Source organism: Urocampus carinirostris, chromosome 16, assembly GCF_059441175.1.
Source record: "Urocampus carinirostris isolate Australia breed hairy pipefish chromosome 16, RoL_Ucar_1.0, whole genome shotgun sequence".
In the NCBI taxonomy this organism is placed as follows: Eukaryota; Metazoa; Chordata; class Actinopteri; order Syngnathiformes; family Syngnathidae; genus Urocampus; species Urocampus carinirostris.
In genome coordinates this window covers 12,741,036-12,762,917 of record NC_142364.1, presented here as the reverse complement: position 1 = coordinate 12,762,917, position 21,882 = coordinate 12,741,036, and the positions used below count along the sequence as shown (strand labels likewise).

At 41.4% G+C, this 21,882-nt stretch overlaps 1 protein-coding gene across 1 annotated transcript in view; it reads left to right on the top strand.

Annotated features, from left to right (window-relative positions):
• Positions 1-21,882, top strand: part of pde8b (phosphodiesterase 8B) — a 45,661-nt gene continuing 23,779 nt past the window's right edge. The window contains exons 1-8 of the mRNA XM_088356277.1: positions 1-463; positions 11,175-11,231; positions 13,653-13,843; positions 17,899-17,958; positions 18,186-18,243; positions 18,326-18,414; positions 20,022-20,100; positions 20,189-20,329. Coding sequence (XP_088212403.1) covers positions 167-463; positions 11,175-11,231; positions 13,653-13,843; positions 17,899-17,958; positions 18,186-18,243; positions 18,326-18,414; positions 20,022-20,100; positions 20,189-20,329 — 972 coding nt within the window. The 5' untranslated portion in view covers positions 1-166. The remainder of the gene's footprint in view (positions 464-11,174; positions 11,232-13,652; positions 13,844-17,898; positions 17,959-18,185; positions 18,244-18,325; positions 18,415-20,021; positions 20,101-20,188; positions 20,330-21,882) is intronic.

Below are 21,882 nucleotides of genomic sequence, written 5' to 3'. Positions count from 1 at the left end.
CAAATCAGTTCCTCCCAACGATCCAACAGAAGAAGAAACGGCTAGTGGTGCGTTTAGGTACCGCTCGTTCCATTCAGTTGCCAGACGCCGCGTAGCCAACATGACATCCAGCCTGCCGCCTTAGCGGAAGGTAGGAGGAGGCGGAGGACCGTAGCAGCGGGACGGCATGGGCTGCGCACCCAGCATCCATGTCTCGCAGAGCGGCGTCATCTACTGCCGCGACTCGGACGAATCCAACTCGCCGCACCAGACCACCACCACCATCTCGCAAGGGGGCGGCGGCAGTGGCGGTGCCCCCCACAGCCTCTTCATCAAGACCGACGCGGCCGACGCCATCCCCTCCGTCATCGCCTACCACAGCCGTCACTCCAGCTTCAATTCCCGCCGGGAACGCCAGGACACGGGCGGAGGAGGAGGCGTCCTCATCGAAGCCGAGACGCAAACCAGCGACGCCGGCGTCAAGGTAACCGAGGGGCGCACGTGAGCGGGCCCTCCGTGTTTGTTTATGGTGGGCCGATCGGCGCCGGCATTGGCGTGACGTCACAGGCGGAGCCGCATCCCTCGCAGATGCATACCTGTCAAGCTCCAGGGCTCCATGCCCTTACAAACTGTCCTATTTTCCCCCTACAGAATACAAAATAATGTTAAACGTGTTTATTTATGTGGTTTAACATGTCTTATTGTACATGTGTTTCATTATATCATCTCATCTCATTAGCTGCACCGCTTATCCTCAGTAGGGTCGCGGGGGTGCTGGAGTGCATCCCAGCAATCATCGGGCAGTGGGCAGGGGACACCCTCAATCGATTGCCAGCCAATCGCAGGGCACACAGGGACAGACAACTTACTCGCTCATTCACACCTAGGGACAATTTGGACCGGCCAATCCACCTGAAATGCATGTCTTTGGAATGTCCCCTGCCCACTGCCCAGAGATGGCTGGGACGGGCTCCAGCCCGCCCGCGACCCTAATGAGGATGAGCGGTACGGCTAATGAGATGAGATGAGAAATCTTGATTAAATTTATTAAGTCACAAAAAAATTTAAAACCTTTTTAGACGGTGTAAAAAAGTAATTGCCCCAGGAACCTAATAGCGAGTTTGGCCACCTTTGGCAGCGATAACAAAAAAATCAAATGTTTACGACAATTGGTAATGAGTCTTTCACAATGCTGTGGATACATTTTGTCCATCTCTTATTTGCAAAATTGCTTCAAATCTGCCATATTGGAGGGTTTTCAAGCATGAACCCCCTCATTTAAGGCCACACCACGGCATCTCAAGCGGGTTTAACCCCGGACCTCCACTTGGCCACTCTAGACCATTTACTGTTCATGACTCCATAAGAAAGGCCAAAAATGGCATCTATGGGAAAATTACCATGCAAAAACCACTGATGTCACAAAACAAAGACAATGATCCATCTCACATCTGCCAAAAAGCATCTTGATTATCCTCAACACTTCTCAAGAAACATTCTGTGGACTGATGAGTCAAAAGTAAACATTTTGGAACCTGTGTAGTCCGTTACATCTGACATTAAAATGGCACAGCATTCGACAAAAAGAACTTGATGCCAGCAGTAAAGCATGGTGGTGGCTTGTGATGGTCTCAGGCTGCTTTGCTGCTTCAAGGTTCTGAAGTGGCCAAGTCAAAGTCATAGTTTAAATCCAATTGAGAGGCCGTGGTGTGAACTTAAATCACACTTCATACTAGAAAACCATCCAATATGGCAGATTGGAAACAATTTTGCAAAGAAGAGTGGGCCAAAATCCCCCCATAGCAATGTGAAAGACTCATTACCAATGATTTTACAAAATTGATTAATGGTATCGCTGCCAAAGGTGGCCCGACTCGCTATTAGGTTCAGGAAACAATTACTTTTTCACATAGGGCCAAAAAGGTTTTGATTTTTTTGTGCCTTAAAAAATGGAATCAAGATTTCAAAACGGAATTTTGTATTTCCTTGGGTTGTCCCTGTGTGATATTAAGATTAGTTTCATGATCTGAAACCTTTGTGAGTGATAAATATGCAAAAACACAGATATCAGGAAAGGAGGCAATCACATTTCACAGTACTCAATTTTGAGGGAAACTTTCTGTTTTATCCATTTTCTCTGGTACCATGACTAAAATGAGTTTGACCACGAGAAAATCAAATGCCTTTTCATATGTCATCTATATCACAGGTGGTTTAGTGGTTAGGATTTGTTGCTGCTCCTACCCTCTCCACTCGGGTTTGATGCCTATTGCAATCAATGTTTTAGTCTGCGATATGATTGATAAATCATTGCACAATTAGAGGAACATATGATAAAACCTTAAACTTTGAGTTATTATTTAGCTAAAAACTGCTTTATACACGTATGATACTGTAAGTGTTTTTGTATCAAGAAAAACAAGGAACTGGGTTTGTGCAAGTGCTTGAAATCCTTAAAAATGCTTAGATTTTAATGTCTTTATTTTAAGGACTGAATAGTGCTTGAATTTTGGGTGAAGTGCTTGTAAATGCTTACAATTGTTACTCTTGTTTCACAACAGATTTGCTTAAAAATAATGCAGACACTGCTCTCTGCTGGCTTTGCATTTCATCTTCCCTTGTTACTAACGGCATCTGGAATTAGTTTGTATGGTATTATCCAGTGAAGCGCCGTTGCCCTTACTGGTCGCTCCCAAGAGGATAGGTAATGCTACACCTAAACAGAAATGAATGTCAGTGTAAGGATAACATATCAATAATGGAGATTTACTATCGGCCATGCATAAATTGAAGGTTGAGTTTCCCAATTGTAAAGTCTAATGGTAAGAACTTCCTTCAACTTAAAATACGGGGAGATATTTGTCACAAAAACAAATATATTCGTGATGTACTCAAGATGTATAAATCCTGTCTTGAAAAATGCTCACACCAGCTTAAAAATTGCATATATAGATCACAGATATATTCGTTGCTCTGCAAAATGAATCGTATTTCTCCTTTTTATGGTACTGGAGGAGTTAAATTGGATTTGAAACCCCTTCAAAAGTGCTTGAAATATGTCTTTTTGATAAACTGAAATTCCGACTATTGGAGTAGTTTTATGATCCAAATCCTACGTAAACGATTACAAAAATAGTAGATTATTTGATAAAGGATTTATTGTTGACCAATCGATTAGTCTTTGGGCCTCTATACTGGCAGCCATTCATAATTTCGCACGATTCTACTAATCCAAGTCATCCATATGAACCTACCAAACTCAGAAATAAACCAATAATTGCGAAAAACGGCAGCTGATCAACACGAGCTCGTTCCGACGGCCGCATTTAGCGCCGTGTCACGGGTGCGTGTCTTTGACTGTGTCGTTGAGTGTGTCGTTGTGTGCGCATCAACTGTTGCTTCGGAGCAGGGATCAATGACGCCATTGATTATTTCAGACCAAAACTTCAAGTCTTTCCCACCCTGCAGGATCCAGACGATCTTACACGGTGCGCATGTTTGTGAGTGTGTATTGTGCACATATTTGTATGCACAAGCGGTTTGTTTACCCCTCTGGTCAGTGTGCGCGCGAGTCACATGAAGGCGCTGATGCCGACTCTTGCGCCTGAAGGTCGAACAAAACGAGGATCGGAGACTGTGCCAGTTTGTTAACGATGTGCGCTTTGTGGCGGCTGAATGTAATCCTATTGATAATGTACTTCTAGAGTGATTTTATCTGTGTGTTTGTTGGAGAGACTGTTTAACCTATTAGAATGCACTATGCAAAACAGTGTTTCTGTAAAGTAAAGGTAGTGTGATAATGAAGGGAGTTCTAATGACTAACGGCATGACGGCTGGGTGGTTAGCGCGCAGCCCCACCGTGCAGAGGTTCAGTGTTCAATTCCAGCTACCGCAGCCTCCCCATGTGGAGTTTGCATGTGCTCCCCTTGACTGCCTTGGTTTCCTCCGGGCAGTCCGGTTTCCTTCCTCATACCTAAAAACGATGCATGTCAGGATAATTGGCCGGTCCAAACTGTCCCTAGGTGTGAATGAGCGAGTGAGTTGTCTGTCTCTGTCTGCTCTACGACTGGCTGGCAATCAGTTGAGGGTGTCCCCTGCCCACTACCTGAAGATAGCTGGGATGGGCCCCAGCACCCCCTTGACCCTACTGAGGATAAGCGGTGCAGATAATGGATAGATATATGAACTTTTGGTACCTTAATTGTACCACTGGTGGTTTAGTTACCTCCACTGTGCGGGTTTGATTCCTGTTGCATACAATGTTTTGCAAATTTGATCAACAATGTAATACCCTGAGACACCACATGCTGGTATAGGACACTTATAATTAATGTATGCATAACAATCTTCTTTTGTTTTTATTTTTTCCCCATTTTTGTCTTTTTGGAAAAAAAAAATCCCCTTTTTAAGTCTTTGCCTGCATAATGTTACATAGCAATTGGTAACGTAGGGATTAAAGCAACAAAAACAACCTAAAGATGTCACGAGAGCGGCGTGGTGGCGTGGAAGGTGACCGGACCAGAACGTAGGCAGGAGGCATGAAGGGAGAACTCAAATGCGTTGACGATCCATAAGTTTTATTTTTACAAAATAAAAGTCGCCCAATACTCCGAGGCAAAACAGAACAATACAGAGTTCCTCCGGCACGAACTCAACAGGACAAGGCATAACAGACTAAAACAGGACAAGGCATAACAGACCGGGATTGTGAATAATGAGTAGTAATGAACCAGCACCTGCCAAACCCAAAATCCAGCCTTAAATAGCAGAACAGCAATCAGCTGATCTGCTTCAGCTTGAGTTCGGGGGCGTGGCATACTGGTCGTCATGGCGACCGTGACAGAGCCCCCCTCTTAAGGGACAGCTCCCGAGGTCCCAAAAAAGAAAAAATTACTACCTCGCGCCCCGGAATGTTGACGATCGCGATTGGGGCAACCCTGCTCCCTCCTCCGAACACGCAGGAACGGGGAGAGGCAGGCGCCATCTGCGTCGGGCGGATCGGAATCGGCGCTCAGCAGGGGGTGTCTGGTGGCCAACTGGACAGGAGATGACAGACAGGTAGAACCGACGAGAACAGGACAGGCAAAATCAGGGCAAGTAAACAGGACAGGCAAAATCAGAACAGACAAGACATGAGAGAGTCAAAATCAAAACAGACAAGACATGAGAGAGTCAAAATCAGAACCGGCAAAACAGGAGCAGCGGAGTCGGACTAGCAGGCAGCTGAGTCGGACTGGCACGCAGGCAGCGGAGTCGGACTGGCACGCAGGCAGCTGAGTCGGACTGGCACGCAGGCAGCGGAGTCGGACTGGCACGCAGGCAGCGGAGTCGGACTGGCACGCAGGCAGCGGAGTCGGACTGGCACGCAGGCAGCGGAGTCGGACTGGCACGCAGGCAGCGGAGTCGGACTGGCACGCAGGCAGCGGAGTCGGACTGGCACGCAGGAGAGACTGAATAGCAGGCAGTCGGCACGGGAGTCGGGCAGGCAGGCATCAGAGTCGGAGTCGGCCCGACGGGCAGCGGAGTCGGAGTCGGACTTGCACGCAGGGGAGAGGGAATAGCAGGCAATCGGCACGGGAGTTGGGCAGGCAGGCGTCAATTCTTCCTGGGACCCCATTCGAGGCACAGCAAGGGCCACGACGGGCGGGGCCGTGGTTCGAACGGGCAGGGAAGGCCAACTCAGTAGGCGCCTGCCGAACTGCGCTCTCCAGCTCTCCCAAGTCGCGCTGGGATCGTTCGCTGAGTTCTATTTGTTGGCTGGTTCATTCTGTCACGAGAACGTGGTGGCGTGGAAGGGAAGACCGGACCAGAACAGAGGCAGGAGGCATGAAGGGAGAACTCAAATGCGTTGACGATCCATAAGTTTTATTTTTACAAAATAAAAGTCGCCCAATACTCCGAGGCAAAACAGAACAATACAGAGTTCCTCCGGCACGAACTCAACAGGACAAGGCATAACAGACTAAAACAGGACAAGGCATAACAGACCGGGATTGTGAATAATGAGTAGTAATGAACCAGCACCTGCCAAACCCAAAATCCAGCCTTAAATAGCAGAACAGCAATCAGCTTGAGTTCGGGGGCGTGGCATACTGGTCGTCATGGCGACCGTGACAAAAGAGCCGTTGGGACCCTAAAGTGAGCCAAGCTGGGAAAAAAAACTGTTCTTTAAAAATAGTCGAAGTAATTTATATGTAGTATTTCTTTTGTATTTCTGTAGTACTTTTGTTGTATTTCGAAAGTAGATTTTTTGTTGTATATCTGTAGTATTTTCTTAGTATTTTTGTATTATTACAGTAGTTTTATGGTCATAGTGTATTTTTTTTACTGTAGTATTAATTTATTAGTATTTTTGTATTTCTATTGTATTTTGTAGTATTTCCATATAAGAATGTTCGATGTATATCTCCAGTATTTTAGTAGTATTATTGTAGTCCAAAGTTACTCTAGTTTTATTTTTTTTGTATTTTCTGATATTTCCATAGGAAAATTTTTGTAGTATTGCTACAGGTGTAATTGGCAGTATTTCTGTTGCAAACCTGTTAAAGTAGTATTTTTGGAGTAATATTTCTCCAGTGTTTTTTTATATTATATTATTATGGATTGGCATTTTTTTGTATTTCTGTAGAAGTATTATTGATGTACTTCCAAAGCAGTGTTTTTGTCGATTTTTTGTAGTATTTCCATAGTAGTATTTTTGTCATATTTCTTTAGTACTTTGTAATATTACTGTTGTTGTCTTTTTGTAGTATTTTCGGAGTAAAACATTCTGTAGTAGTATTTTGTAATATAGTATCACTGCAGTAGTACTTTTGTAGTCATTCTATACTATTTTTTTATTTTCAGAATGAAAGCAAAATAATGTATGAGGTACTTGTTTTTAAGCACTATATTTGATATTTAGTTTATTAGTTATTGTGTAGTATTTTTTGTTGTATTTCTATAAAAGTATTTTTGAGTGGACGCACAAAGTGACATTGGGGACAATGTTGGCCCCCCCAAAAAGGTAACCACTCTTGGAGGCCCCCTAGGCCCTATGCATAGAGTATAAGCTCTTTTCAAATATGGAGAAAAATAAAAAAATCGAATGATAAAATCTATCACTGCCATTGACAGATACCACAATCAAAGCTCATTTCTCTCGGTACTGTGCATTCCGAATCTCGCACCCTCAGGGTTGAGTTGTCCTGTACATTGTAATCTACTCATTGGTTATCAGTAGTTTTCTGAAAGCCTGACTTTCTTGCAAAATGAAAGCCCTGAGCTATTTTTTATGTCAGGTGGCTTAACAAAGCTCCTCTTGGTGATAGGATATAAGTGCTGCGTTGTTAAGATGGTGTTTCTATTTTAAACCTGGATTTAATAGGACAAAATGAGTTAATATCAGAAGTGAGCATTATGGAGAAGTGATTTTTTTCCCAAGGCGTACAAAGCACTTCCCCTCTCCCACCTGGTTGGAATCGACCATTTCTGTCCCTCACCCCCAAATATAACCCTTCCCGGAGGGAAGTGATAAGAACAAAAACAATGAGCAAAATGATATGATTTCAGAAAGGTATAAAAAAACCAACAACAAAAAACAAAGAAATATCCAAAGTCTGCTATTTTTGTTATCCTGTATTCAATTTTTGGGGGGGAGGAAAAACAATATCAGTATAAAATGCTATTATCATTCCCCAACATGTAATTTGGTAAACAAATTTACCCTGAAAAAGTGTTATGCTGGGGTATGCTGCTAGTGTTATGCTGGGGTTTCGATTTTAAAGAATGAGTTTTGAAAAAAGAGTTAAAGTTGGAATTTAACATGTTTTATGACTGAAAAATCTGCTGAATGAAATAAAACCAAAAAATAACCAACTCATCAGCCAGGTGGAGAGGTCCAACTTTGTTGGTGATAGAAAGCATCTTCCTCTGTTTAGCCAAACAGAATGCAGAACACAATGCATGATAAGTTAAAGGCGTGAGTAAGGATTTGAAACATTTCCATGCTTGAACAACCTGCTGAATCAAATAAAACCAGAAAATAACCAACTCATCAACCAGGTGGAGAGGTTCAAGTTTGTTGGTGATAGAAAGCATCTTCCTCTGTTTAGCCAATCAGAATGCAGAACACAATGCATGATGAGTTAAAGGCGTGAGTAAAAATGTATTTTTTTCATGCTTGAGCAACCTGCAAAAATGCCGAAATACAACAAAAAAAAAAAAACAACTCACAAGCCAATTTTACATTTTTTTCCAAAAAGGTTTCACTCTCTGGGACTAAAAGAAAAACCTTGAAATCTAAAATTTTGTACACTTATATTTTATGAGCAGATTTTTTTAAAAAAAGCTTAAAAATCTAAAGTCTACCAGTTTTTTTCTTTGTTAAATCCCCTTTTCTACAAAAAAATAAGACAACCATGGGAGCTCTTTCTATGTCGGAAAAAACAATGAAAATGTATTTATCCGCCAACAACTTTGAAACATTACCTTTGTCAGAAATAATTAATTAGTCATCCCACACCAAAACAAACCTCACAAAAGTCTGTTATTTTTCCTTTGTTTTGCTTTTTTATTTTAGAAAAGAAAATTAGGATGAAATGCTTACATACTTTCCCAAAATAAAATTTGGTAAACATATTTTTCCTGAAAAAGTGGAAAAAAAATTGAAACTTTGGCTGGAAGATCCCACTGGACGGTCATTTTTACCTCTGAACTTATACTCAAGGTCTCATCTCATTATATTTACTGTATTTACTTTACATTTGTATTTTTTCTAATCGACAATTTAATTTACACTAATGGTGCTAGTATCTAGCCAAATCTCATGCCTTCAAAGTAGTGACTTTTTAGGAAATCTCATTCATAATAGTTTTGGGAACCTAAGCTCGGAAAGGAAAATGCTTCCATTATGTGTTAAGCGGCCATTGCGTGGCCATCTTGAATCTTTCGTCTTTCTGGAATAAACAGTGTCACGTAGAAAGTCAACACCAAGTTAAATAGCTTCGTGACGTAACAAAGTAAAGATCTTTTTCACAGAAGCCCTTCAAGCTAAGTGCACATAAAAGTGGAGAACATGCAAAGTCCATCAATGGACAAAAGCGTCTCTGTAAATCTCCCCAAAATACCGTATTTTCTAGACTTAAAGCGCACCCAAAAAAAAAAAAAAAAAACAGGGAGCAGCTAGGACTGGTCAAAGACCGCATGTGGCTCCAGAGCAAGTATAGCGGGTGGAGGGGTCCATCTTTGTTGGTGATAGAAAGCATAATCCTCTGTTATTCCTCTGCTAATCAGAATACAGAACACAACACATGATGAAAATCCGGGGAGTAGTGATACTGTCAAGAACCAGAACAGGAGGAGAACCCAGATGCGTGACGTTTCTCACACAAGCATTATATTACGGGAAAAGGGGCAGTCATGCACGTCAACCCAAACGCCATTGTTTAGCGGAAGACGTAAGGCAGCAGTCTGGCATGGAATGACAGGAAGCCAGAGGCCGACGAGATCGATACCAATTGCACGAGCGGATATCGGACAGACGGGGTCGATACCGGACAGACGGAACAGACAGGATAGATATCAGGCACTGGAGACTGGAGTCCGATAACAAGCAGGATGAGATAGACCGAAACGATACCAGACACTGGAGATCGAAATTAAACAGGACAAACTAGACGGGAATGCTACCAGACACAAGAGATCGATATCAAACAGAACAAAACAGCCTGTAACAAAACTGGAGAACGATATTAAACAGGCCAAAATAGACGGGAACGATACCGGACAGGAAACATAAGCAGGAAACCGGACAGAGTCAAAACCCACGTCCTGTGGGTGCAGAGGTTCCTTGCAGACTGACAAAGGGTGAGTGAGAGCACTGAGCTTAAATAGGAGGGAAGCCAATCAGTTGGGCGCCGTGGGCAACCGTGACAGATACCGTGATAAGTAAACCGCAATACAGTAAGGGATTACTGTACTTCAGAGTGAGGACAGCACAGTAACCAATTATGAACGAATTAACGTGAAACCAGATGCCAGAATTGTCATAAACCAGGACGGAATCCCGGACCCAATTGTGTTTGTTTCAAAGGAATCTTTATTAGAAAGAGTTGTCGGAACTGGCTTTGGATACCGGCGTCTGTCGATCATCTGCCGCTTCGGACGGAATGGGAGTTTCGTGACAGGTAGGTGGAATCGGTACAGCTCAGCGGGCAGGTCGATGGCCAGGGCGGGAGAGCAGGTCGAAAACGTGGAACGGAAACAGGTCAAAATCAGAAGGCAGGCAGGAATCAAGCAAGAGTAGTCTTTGGTACTTGGTAATCTGGCGAAACACTCAGGAATACAGAAGTACGGTCTGACGTCCTTCTCTGGACACTGATCGCTTAAGAGGAGAACGTCAGCCAATCAGAGAGCGCGCTCCAGCGCGCCAAACAATTGCCCCCAGGTGACTTCATGTAGGCAATCATGACAAGAATGTTAATTTTTGTTCTACGAAATAAATTATTTTAATTCAATGCATTTATTTATTTTCTATGCAATCTTAGTTAATGTAAATGTATATGGGCTGTATTTATATAGCGCTTTTCAAGTCAATGAAGACCTCCTAAAGCGCTTTACAATGTGCTTCACACTTACCCATTCCCGCAAACTCACACACCGATAGCGGGATCAGCCATGCTATCGGGGGCATTAGGGATTCAGTGTCTTGCCCAAGGACACTTCGACATATAACACGGAGGAGCCGGGAATCGAACCTGCGACCTCTTGATCCCAAGACGAGTACTTAAGTTTTAAATCCATGCACTTTTTCTCCAGTGCGCCTTTTATATGAAAAATATGTCTAATAAAAGACTATTTTGGAGGGTGCGCAATAAAGTCCGGTGCGCCTCACAGTGCGGTTAATACAATAAACAACTTGATTTGTTTATGAGTGTTTTTCCTCGACAGTCGCCATAGAAGCCATTGTACTTGATACATTGTTAAAAATACGAAATATGTCTAAATAGAGCTTGTTGTACCGGCCTCCGGAGGTTTGAAGAATTTGCCACAATCGGTCTTTTATAGCCGTTACGGATCCGTTGCGGATGATGTTCATCCATCACATTGTCATGTGCGGAGGACGTCTATGACGCACTCTTGGGGCCCTGCTATACATCATGTTGCACCCATAGCGTGACGTAAATACAGGATAATGTTTTGTCACTCTTTTGCAGGTTTCTTCGACCGAGCAATTTGTGGGACCTATGAGAGTGAGACAGGAACCTATTCAGGTGAGACTGTTACAAGTAAATTAGAACTAAACAACTATGAAATGTGGAGATTCTCTAGAGCACAGGTGTCAAGACAACACTCGGAGAAGCGCAAGAGAAAAACAAGCTGCAGGTTGAAATATGTCAACTTGATGTTGCCAAAGCCAGGCTCCTCTCACAAAGACACTGTACTTGTGTTTATTTTTCTCTCTCTCTCTCTCTCTCTCTCTCTCTCTCTCTCTCTCTCTCTCTCTCTCTCTCTCTCTCTCTCTCTCTCTCTCTCTCTCTCTCTCTCTCTCTCTTTTCGACGCCTTTTCTCCCACTCTCTGTCTCTATCTCTTTCACTCTCTGTGTCTCTCAAACTTCCTAACTTCCTTTTTTCCTTTTCTGTCTTTCCTCTTTTTCTCTTCCTACCCTTCACACTTTCTTTTCTCTTTTCTCTCCTTCTGTCTTTCTATTTCTCTGTGGATTTCTTTCTTCCTCTCCCTTTCTTTCACCCTCTCTCACGACTTCTCTTTTTATCTCTTTTGTTTCTCACGCTCTCTCCCTCTCTCACTTTTTTTCTTTCTTTGTCCCGCCCTCTCTCCTTTTCCCTCCCTCTTTCTCTTATTTCTTTAGCTCTCTTTTTCTTTCTCTTTTATCTACTAGTCTGGCCCCCGACAGAATGTTTGTTCTATCGTGTGGCCCCCGAGTTAAAATGAGTTTGACACCCCTGCTCTAGAGCAGCATAATTTTGTGTTCTGAGTTTTTTAAAAAAAAAAATGCAGACTTCGTGTGGGTGCTTGAAATCCTGGAAAGTGCTTGAACATTAATGATATGTTTTCAAGGATTAAAATTTTTTGGGTGAAGTGCTTGTAGATTCTTGGAATTGTTTCCATGTTTCTCAACAAGTCTGCTTAAAAAGGATGCCGACACTGCTCTCTGGTGGCTTCGCTATGCCATTGCCTTTTTTTCTTTTCTTTTGATTAATGGCACCTGGCATTAGTTAGTATGGCATTTTCCTATGAAGCGTCATCGCCGCCTACGGGTCTTGCCCAAGAGGACAAGAGCGTGGCAGGGCATTATGAGATGGGTATTAGTGCAAGGATTATGTATCAATTATGGACATTCATAATGGGCCATGGATAATTCTATTCTATTCTATTCTATTCTATTCTATTTTTACACCTTACAGTCCAGGGCGCATTATGTATGAAAAATATACGATAAAATACATTTTTTTGGGGGTACACCTTACAGTGCAAAAAATCCGGTATTTGATTTTCATGGCAAGACAATCTAAAACAATAATTCATCAACATCTGATGCCAAAGGTGGCTAATAACACATTTCATTTACTACGTTAAATTTATTCAGAGTTTTTACCCAGTATTCTTGAAATTAATCACTATACTCTTTACACTTACTGAAGTAGACTTGTAAAGAAGAAACTGTACTCTTTTGTGAGGACCAGAACGGAAACAGGACCCAATTGCGTAGCGTTTACCACAAGTTTTATTGAAGGAAAGAGAAAGGCTGCGCCCACGATCCGGTGTTCGCTGGACGCGGGTAGCATGTCGCTCTCGTACTCGGATTGCGATCCAAACATGGAAGTGGATCTTTCATAGCGAGCGATGGCGATGGGGTGCTTATTTTATCGGTTGCAAGATACAGAACTGTACCTTATCACATTTTTTTAGTGGAAGTAAAATGTTGGCACAAGATTCACTTCCTTTAAAAAAAAATATTTTTTTCCTGTCTTTTTTCTAAATTTTTCCTTCTTTTTTTTTCTTCCTTTTGTTTCTTTTTTTCTCAGCTTTTCACTACTTTTTCATTTTGGTATTGTTTTCTTTTTTGTTCTATTCCCCCATTCCTTTAAGTCGTTTTGTGCATAATTATACATAATATTTGGTCATGTTGGGATTAAAGAAGGAAAAACAACCTGAAGAGCCGTTTATGACCCGAAAGAGCCGGTTCCTTTTAGTGAGCCGAGCCGAAGAAGCCAGTTCTCGACCAACTCTACTAACTTTACTCAACTTCGTTTTACTCTGACTTGACTTCAAAATACCGCATTTAGGACACAACGTCAGGGGAACCCGTGTATTTTTACCTTCATGCACTGTAACTTTGACTTAATTTGCTTCTTAATTAGTCATTCTGAGCCCTCATTTTTGTGCGCTGGCTAGATTTTCTTGTGCGCTGAGAATGTGCGAGCAGTGCGCAATTGCGCACAGGCGCATCATAGAGGGAACACTGGGCGGGAGTCAGGGTTGAAAAAGGCCTGCTTAGTATACACTGCTGTTCACAGACGGACTGACAACAGGGGATTGACAGGACTGGGTTAAAGTAGGGACAGGGAGCCAATCCAAACTAACAGTAATTTTACTTGAATAAAAGTTTTGGCTACCTGATCCACCTCTGTCCAATGCTGTCCTCTTATTTCCTGCTCATCTGTGCCGGCAGGTCTTACTGGTCTTCGCCAAGGAAGACAATCAGAGCGATGCCTTGTGGTGGGCGTGCGACCGAGCCGGGTTCAGGTGCAACATCGCCCGGACGCCCGAGTCCGCGCTCGAGTGCTTCCTGGACAAGCATCACGAGATTGTCGTCATAGACGGACGTCACCCGCGCTATTTTGAGCCCGAGGTCGTGTGCCGGTAAGGGATGGGAGAAATTGACTTTGAATTTCTTCGGTATGCTCTGGAAAAGATCTACTGTATTTTTCAGACTATAAATCGCCCCGGATTAGAACTTGTACCAGCCCAAAAATGCATAATTAAGAAGGAAAAACATCTACAAGTCACACTAGAGTATGGGTCACATTTTTGGGGGATTTTTGCATGAAAAAACACCAAAAACATACATGTAATATTCAAAGGAAATTCAAAATAGAGAACAACAGGGTGAAAAAGATCACAGTGTCACAAACCAGAACGAACACAGGACTCAATTGCATGCGTTTCTCAGTTTTTTTTTAAAGAGAGTGAGAGTAAGGCTTGCATGATTGCTTGATCCGAGGACTGGCGGAGAGCAGAATCGAGCAAGGCGGGGATGACACTTCCGTGTCGGAAGAAGGCAGGCGGGAATGGCACGTCGTTTGTCCAGGGCTGGAGATCAGAGGCGATGTCAAGTTCGTAATAGTGGTCCTAGGCAGGCGGCAGGCAAAACAGGCATAGTCAGGTTCGGAAACGGGTCAAAAACGGGAATCAGGCAGGAAACAGGTTTTAACAGGGACGAAGTCGGACGGGAACGCTCACTGAGTGAAACACAACAGCTCGCAACGATCTGACAAAGTTTGAACTGAAGTCGGGGCTTAAGAAGGGTGTGGCCACCAATCAGCTTGTCCGGGCTGTTGGCGCCAATCAAGCTGCCACAGGTGTTCCAAATAGGGCAATTATGACATACGGTATACTAATGTTACATGACTCTCACACCTGGTAATGTCAGTAACTACTTAACATATTAAAAGTTATTCAGATAACTCTGGAAAATGCTTACCAAACTATCAGTTTTAGTCCGAATCAGTAAACTCTATTAAATCTTCATCTAAAAGTCACTTTTACCAGTAAACAACTCCCCCAACTCTGGAGGTATACAAAACACCACTTCCTCTTTCCACTTCAACGTCACTTACATCATACTCATTGCCAAATTCACACTAGTTCCAAACTTTCGTTCATATTTCACTACCTGCAGCCTGTAATGTGCAGAATATATTTTCCATCCGGTGCCATTTTTGTTCAACCCGTCTCAGTTGTTTTTAGAAATTTCCGGCAATGTAGAAATGATCAACACAGGCCTAAAGCGCCCTCTTACGGTTTTACTCATATGTATAGTGTGAAAATAATATGTGAAATGATATAAAATGTGTTAATAATTTCACACGCAAAGTTTAGTGTGAAAATAACATGTGAAATAATATAACAAAGTTTAAATAATTTCACACAAAAGTCTCGTGAAAGTATTAATCGCACCCTGGCCAAACTACAAAAAAACCCTGCGATTTATAGTCCACAAAACACAGCGCTAAAAAGTGTTAAAAGTCTACACCAGGGGTCACCAATTTGAGGTCGGGGCCACATGGTAGGCATAAATATTTTCACGGGGGCTGGACGAGTAAAGTTATAGCATAAAAAGTGTGCCTTAGCTGGTGGGCTGGGGATCTTTTTGGAGGCTCACGATTACATTAGCTTTTTTACACTTCTGCAAGGGACCCGGGTGCTATTTCTTTAATTGTATATTTTTATTTTATTTTATTTCTATTTTTAATGAAAATGTTTACCTCAATATGGGAACTTTGCTGTTAGATTTTATATCTTTAATGATAAAGCGATAAAGCTTCTTTAAATTTGCTGCATTTTTCAGTTTTTTTAATTTTTCATATTACCTGAGACTGTGTTTCCTTTTATTTCAGGTGAAATAACATCAGAATGGATTACCTTAATGTTCTCTGGTTGATTAACTGTAGTCAGCAAATACATCTGCAGTGGGTGCTTTGCGAGTGGCGCCTGACTTTGACAACATGCAGTGGAAGCATTTAAAACTGCAGCTATTTTTTCCCTTGTGCTTCTCTCAACATTGACTCGATCGGCCACATGAAATCATGGCCACAATTCGCCCACGGGCTATGAGTGTGACACATGTGATATACCTGATCTTTAAATACATGATCAATTCATCCTAAAGTATTTGGAATATTAGCCTATGATTTTAATATGTAAATCACTCAGTGCCGTCATACAAGTTCGATGTTTTGATGGTTGAATTAGCTTATTTTATCTCCACTTCCAATGATAACGGTCAATGTTAAAACTTGAGATTGTATTAGGATGAAGAAAAAAACACACTCAACCTGCAGATATAGGTTTTTGATAGCCCTTCCATAGGAGGCGCGTGGTTCCTGAATCGGCTCGGGAAGAAAAAAAACGCTCGACCTATGGCTAGAGACTCATTTATTGGAAAGCACAGGCATAGAACAACACATCTAATTGGCTTAAGCGAGGTATTATAAATACAAGAAAATAATCTGGTTTAAAAGAAAACACATGTTTAAATGAAGTGAATAATGCTGGTCACTAGATGGCGTGTGAGCATAATAAATGAGCAATAAGGATAGAGAAACTTTGTTATATGAATACTCTTGAGCAGGCTTCCTGGCACTAAAGTGAAGGCCATCTTGATTAATTGTTAGCGGGCCCCAAGAGCAATGTTCCCTGTAATTTTCCACGGGTCTGAGCGTTCACACACAGTCGGTGAGCAATGCCTGAAACAACAGTGAGCAACAGCAATCCCAAGTGCGGCAAGATAATTATCAAACATATCCAAAACTTGACATCAAGTTACATTTTGCTGAGTTTCCGGCAATGCAAAATTATTTTTCTCTTTTGAATGAATTGACTCTTGTACTATTGCAAAGGTTGTACGGCCTACAAAAGTTGTTTGTTCTTACAATTCTTTCACAAGATATCCATTTCTTTTTATTTCCTGGTATATTTTGTCACATAATATTAAAATTTTGGGGGGCTTATTTAGTCGGTTGTAATATTCAGAACCGTACTTAATCACATTTTTAGTGGAAGTACAATGTTGGCAACAAGATTCACTTGATATAATTGGAAAGTATTTATTATTCTTTTTTCCGTGTTTTTTTTCCTACTTATTTTTAAATTCCTTTGAAAAAAATCTCATTGTGTTTATTTTTTCCGAGCTGTTACTTTTTTCTTTTTGTTCTCTATTTACTTTTTTCCTACATTTCTTTCTTTTCTTTTTTCTGTCTTTTTTCTAAATGTTTCCTTTTCTCTTCCTTTTGTTTCTTTTTTTCTCAGCTTTTCACTACTTTTTCATTTTGGTATTGTTTTCTTTTTTGTTCTATTCCCCCATTCCTTTAAGTGGTTTTGTGCATAGTTATACATAATATTTGGTCATGTTGGGATTAAAGAAGCAAAAACAACCTGAAGAGCCGTTTAGGAACCGAAAGAGCCGGTTCCTTTTAGTGAGCCGAGCCTAAGAAGCCGGTTCTCGACAAACTCTCCTGACTTTACTTTTCAACTTCGTTCGACATTGACTTCAAAATACCGCATTTAGGACACAACGTCAGGGGAACCCGTGTATTTTTACCTTCATGCACTGTAACTTTGACTTAAGTGGCTTCTTAATTAGTCATTTTGAGCCCTCATTTTTGTGCGCTGGCTAGATTTTCTTGTGCGCTGAGAATGTGCGAGCAGTGCGCAATTGCGCACGCGCGCAGCTTAGAGGGAACGCTGCCCAGAAGGATACAATTGTAAGCTCTTCCCAGCACCAAAGCGAAGGCCATCTTGATTAATAGTTAGAAGGCCCCAAGAGGGTACAATTGTTGCCAGAATACAAACAGCACCTGGATATAATCTTTGGCTTTGTTAAGGTACTGTTGAGGATAACATAATACAAAGGCACATTCAAACTAGAATTAAACTCTAATTTCTCTTACGATAACAACCTATGAAGTAACAACATAATCGTAACATAATTAGTTGTTATTTTGGTAATGCAGATCAATTTAGATTTCAAAGACAAACCCGTCCTTGGGATTTTGGCAGACTACCGCACAATTTTTACGCCATATCCTGGAAAGATTCGCGACATTATCAGTGAAGAGCGCAGCCATTGTCCTCAAAATTAAAGAGCGCGTCCGACATCTCTAGTCTGAATCTGTTTTTTTGTTACTGTTTCGTAGGATGATCCGTGCCACCAAGCCCTCAGAAAACACTGTTATCCTCGCCGTTGTGCCACAAAAGTAAGTCAAAGCTGTGAATTTTTGAAGATCAGAGTGTCCATTTGGTAATTCCCAGAAGTTCTTTTAAAGAAAATCTGTTCTAAACAATTTAATGGTCTGATCAAAGCTTTTGAGTTTTTCTCATATGACGCCACCCACGTTCACTGACTTTCCAGGAAACATGAATGTGTTTAATGTAGAGTCTTAAGTGACATATTACACACTATCCATGTTGTGTGGTCGCGCAGGCCTTCCGACCAAGACGAACCCTCCGTTCTTCCTCTGCTGTGTGCCGGATTCAGTCGAGTATGTGCGTTTCCCTCATTTATTTTTAAAAACCAAAGTTTATATATGTATAAAGCACCGTCTTCCCTTTGCACCTTTGCAGAGGTTTGTGGAGAACACAAGCGTGTTGGCGTGCTATAATGAACTGATTCAACTTGAGCACGGAGAAGTGCGCTGCCACTTCAAACTCAGGTACATCACACACAGTGACGTGTCATGAATACAATGTTGAGATGTATTACCATTATACATAGTCCTTTTTTATCATACTTACAATGTTGTGCAAAGGAGAAACAAATATTTTTTGATTAGTTGAAATTAACAAAGAAAAAATTGATTACACACATATCGGACGGGACAGACAGGAAGGATAATGAAACAGGATACCGAAATAAAAACAGGACAAACTAAACGGGAACGAAAACTGGAGAGAATAATAAACAGGACAAAAACACTTTATATTTCAAATACAAATTGCACCTTCGAAAAGGAAAAAAATTGTTCTTGGAATAGAATAGAATAGAATAGAATAGAATAGAATAGAATAGAATAGAATAGAATAGAATAGAAAAGAATAGAATAGAATAGTGATAAGAAAATAAGCCCACCACAAAAATGACTTCCACTTTCTGTCTGGCGGAAGGAAGACTGAGATCACTTGCACTCGTTTCTTGGTTTTTATTGGAAGGAAGGAATGACAAGGCGTGATTCTTTGATCCGTTGTTTGACGGATTGACGAAGCTTGACAGGCGGGTGAAGGCTTGGCGGGGATGGTCGTGGACAGGCGTAATTGTCATGTAGTTGGTCGGGGCTGGAGAAGAAGGGCGTCGTCGTGTTCGGAAGAGTGATCAGGAGTCAGAAGGGCAGGGCAGGTCGTAGGCAAATTCGGAAACAGGTCGGCAACGGAGATCAAGTAAAACAAAACAGGAGGCAGGCAAAGAGTCGGAGGTACGGGCTTTCTGAGCAGATGGCAACAGGTAGCATAGTACAATCAGACAGCCTGTTTCCGGAAGCTGAGGATTTCAATGGACAGGGTGCGCCAATCAGCTGTCCTGGCTGTTGGCGCCAAACCCTGAGCACAGGTGTTCCCGATCCGGGTGATTGTGACACTTTCTTTGTTTCAAATAACTTTTGAATGGATGGAACGACTTTGTCCTCTTATGTACAATTCCCGGGCGTACAAATTCAGCATGCACCATAATGAAATCTGTTAACAAGAAGTTTTAAATGTAACTAAAACCTCCAAGGCAACGTATTGATAAAATACTGATCTCACCATACATAATTATGTCATTTGGAGGGACATTCTAAAGTACAGACAATTACGTCATTTTCTCACTTCTTTGGCTCTCTAACGGGTTTAGCAGTTTCAAACACCGTCACCCGATACTGCGAGTATCAGAAATCTAAAACCACGCCGACAGAGACAACAAGTAAGAGGACGGTTTCAGATTTAACACCATGTTTACTGGTTCTTGGTAATGAGTTTTTTTTCTGTACAAGGGAATTTCCCCAAATTGACTACCATTATAGCGGGAATTTTTTTTTTCTGCTAGTAACTTCTAGACTTTCAGCGGTTCGAAAACTCCCATAATCTCAGGCGCCTTCCCCTCCCCTTTTTCCTATCATTAATTCTCTGTGTCGATAAATGGTGTGTTCTATTTCAATTGGCCTGGTTCATTGTATCCATTTTCTTGGGATTAGTAATTCATATCAGAACTCAAAAAACTCGACAAATAATCAAACAAGCGATTTAATTTACGATTAATCACAAGTTAACTATGAAAATTATGTGATAGGGCTTGTAACTCGGCCTTCACAGCTTTGGAGAAGTGCCAGGAAGCTGTAGAGATCACCAGTGAAGACCATGTCATCCAAGTAGGATCTACAAAATAAACCAAACTTTTTTCAATGCAGTAAAAGGAAAATATCTTTTCATATGTGTGTTATAACAACTTCTATACAGTATGTGAACCCTGCCTTCGAGCGCATGACGGGATACCACAAGGGCGAAATCATCGGCAAGGAGATGATGGAGCTACCAAAGAGCGACAGGAACAGGGCCGACCTCTTAGATGCCATCAATGCTTGCATCGAAAAAGGAAAGGTTAGTCCAACAAAACGTCGATGAGATGAGTCATGGGTAGCGAATTTAATTGCGAGCCAGGGTTACTCAGGCATTAGCGAGTTCCCAGTTAGCGAATTGCAAGTTTGTCGGGCTCATGTCAAGTTGTTGATTGCAACCCCCTGTTTTTTAATGTCAAACTTAAATATATATATATATATATATATATATATATATATATATATATATATATATATATATATATATATATATATATATACCACAGCCATATTCCCTTAGTGGGAGGTGGCTAGAGTCATTTCTGACTCTTTTTGGGGGATTGATTTAGAGGAAGGGATTCCCAGCCCCCTCGCTCAACCCAACTGAGGTGTTGGGAGTCATTAGGAGACCAAACCCCCCAATTCGAGCCCCTAATGCTGAACGCCAAGCAGGGAGGCAACGGGTACCAACCTCCCAGTCTCGGGGCGGGCGCCATACCCCCAAGGCCATCGAGCTGGCCACCAAACTTAAATAAATTGTGTATTTATAAAACAAAGTGCTAGCTCAGTGCTAATACATGAGGCAAAACGTTGTAGCCAGCTTACGTGCTAGCTAGCATTATTACTTCAGTAGTTATTACCTTAAATAAAACTTAAGCTAAAATGGATTTCATGTACATCGCACGGTTTATTCAAAAACGGAATATAAGTCCCTCCGGAGTATAAGTCGCACCAGCCAAAAAAATCCATTATAAGAAGGAAAAAACATTCAAAGTAGTGGGTAGTAACAAGTTACATTTACTCCATTGTATTTATTTGAGTACGTTTAGAAACATTTTGTACTTCTGAGAGTATTTTTAAAACACTATACTTTTTACTTTTACTTTTTTTTATTTGTGAAGAAGAAATGGTACTCTTACTTCGCTACATTAAAATAAATTCACCTGTTACTTAATTAAGTATGCGCATTCCTCCTTCACTTGTTTAGTTCCGTGTCCCCTGCGTGAGAGTCAAGCCCCGCCCCTTTTAAAGAGGCGGTGTCTCATGCCAAGCAGGTGACTGTTATAAAGCAAACCTGCGGGTGTGTGATTGGCCATGTTGCTCAAAGGTAAAAAGAAAAAAATAACTGCACAGAAATCACACTTAAACTGTATTATTTTGATTTTATATACTAATTCAAAATGTTGCTATCTTATTTTTCATTAATGCATGTTGCGTTTTATTACAATATTTTAGTTGCCCAGATAAGGGATACCATATGAATTTGATGTTGTTTTTTTCCAATACTCAAAATCAAAATTACATCAAAACGATTCAAGTGACAGTGTGTTATATTTAGTACCTCCTAGTGGTTCAAAAAAATAAATTCAGTTAAAAAAATGTATAAAAATAAAAATAAACATTGATTTGAATACGAGGTAAAAGGACATGAACTATTATACCAATGTTAATTTTAAATTTAAATTTGTATTCCTTTTACATATTGGAATCCATACCTACAGGTCGTCCCCATGTTTGTCCGCCGTCTTGTTGCTTGCCGGGGCACAGGTTGTTGTTTGCAATGGACAACAGTGCCATCTAATGGTCAAATATTAC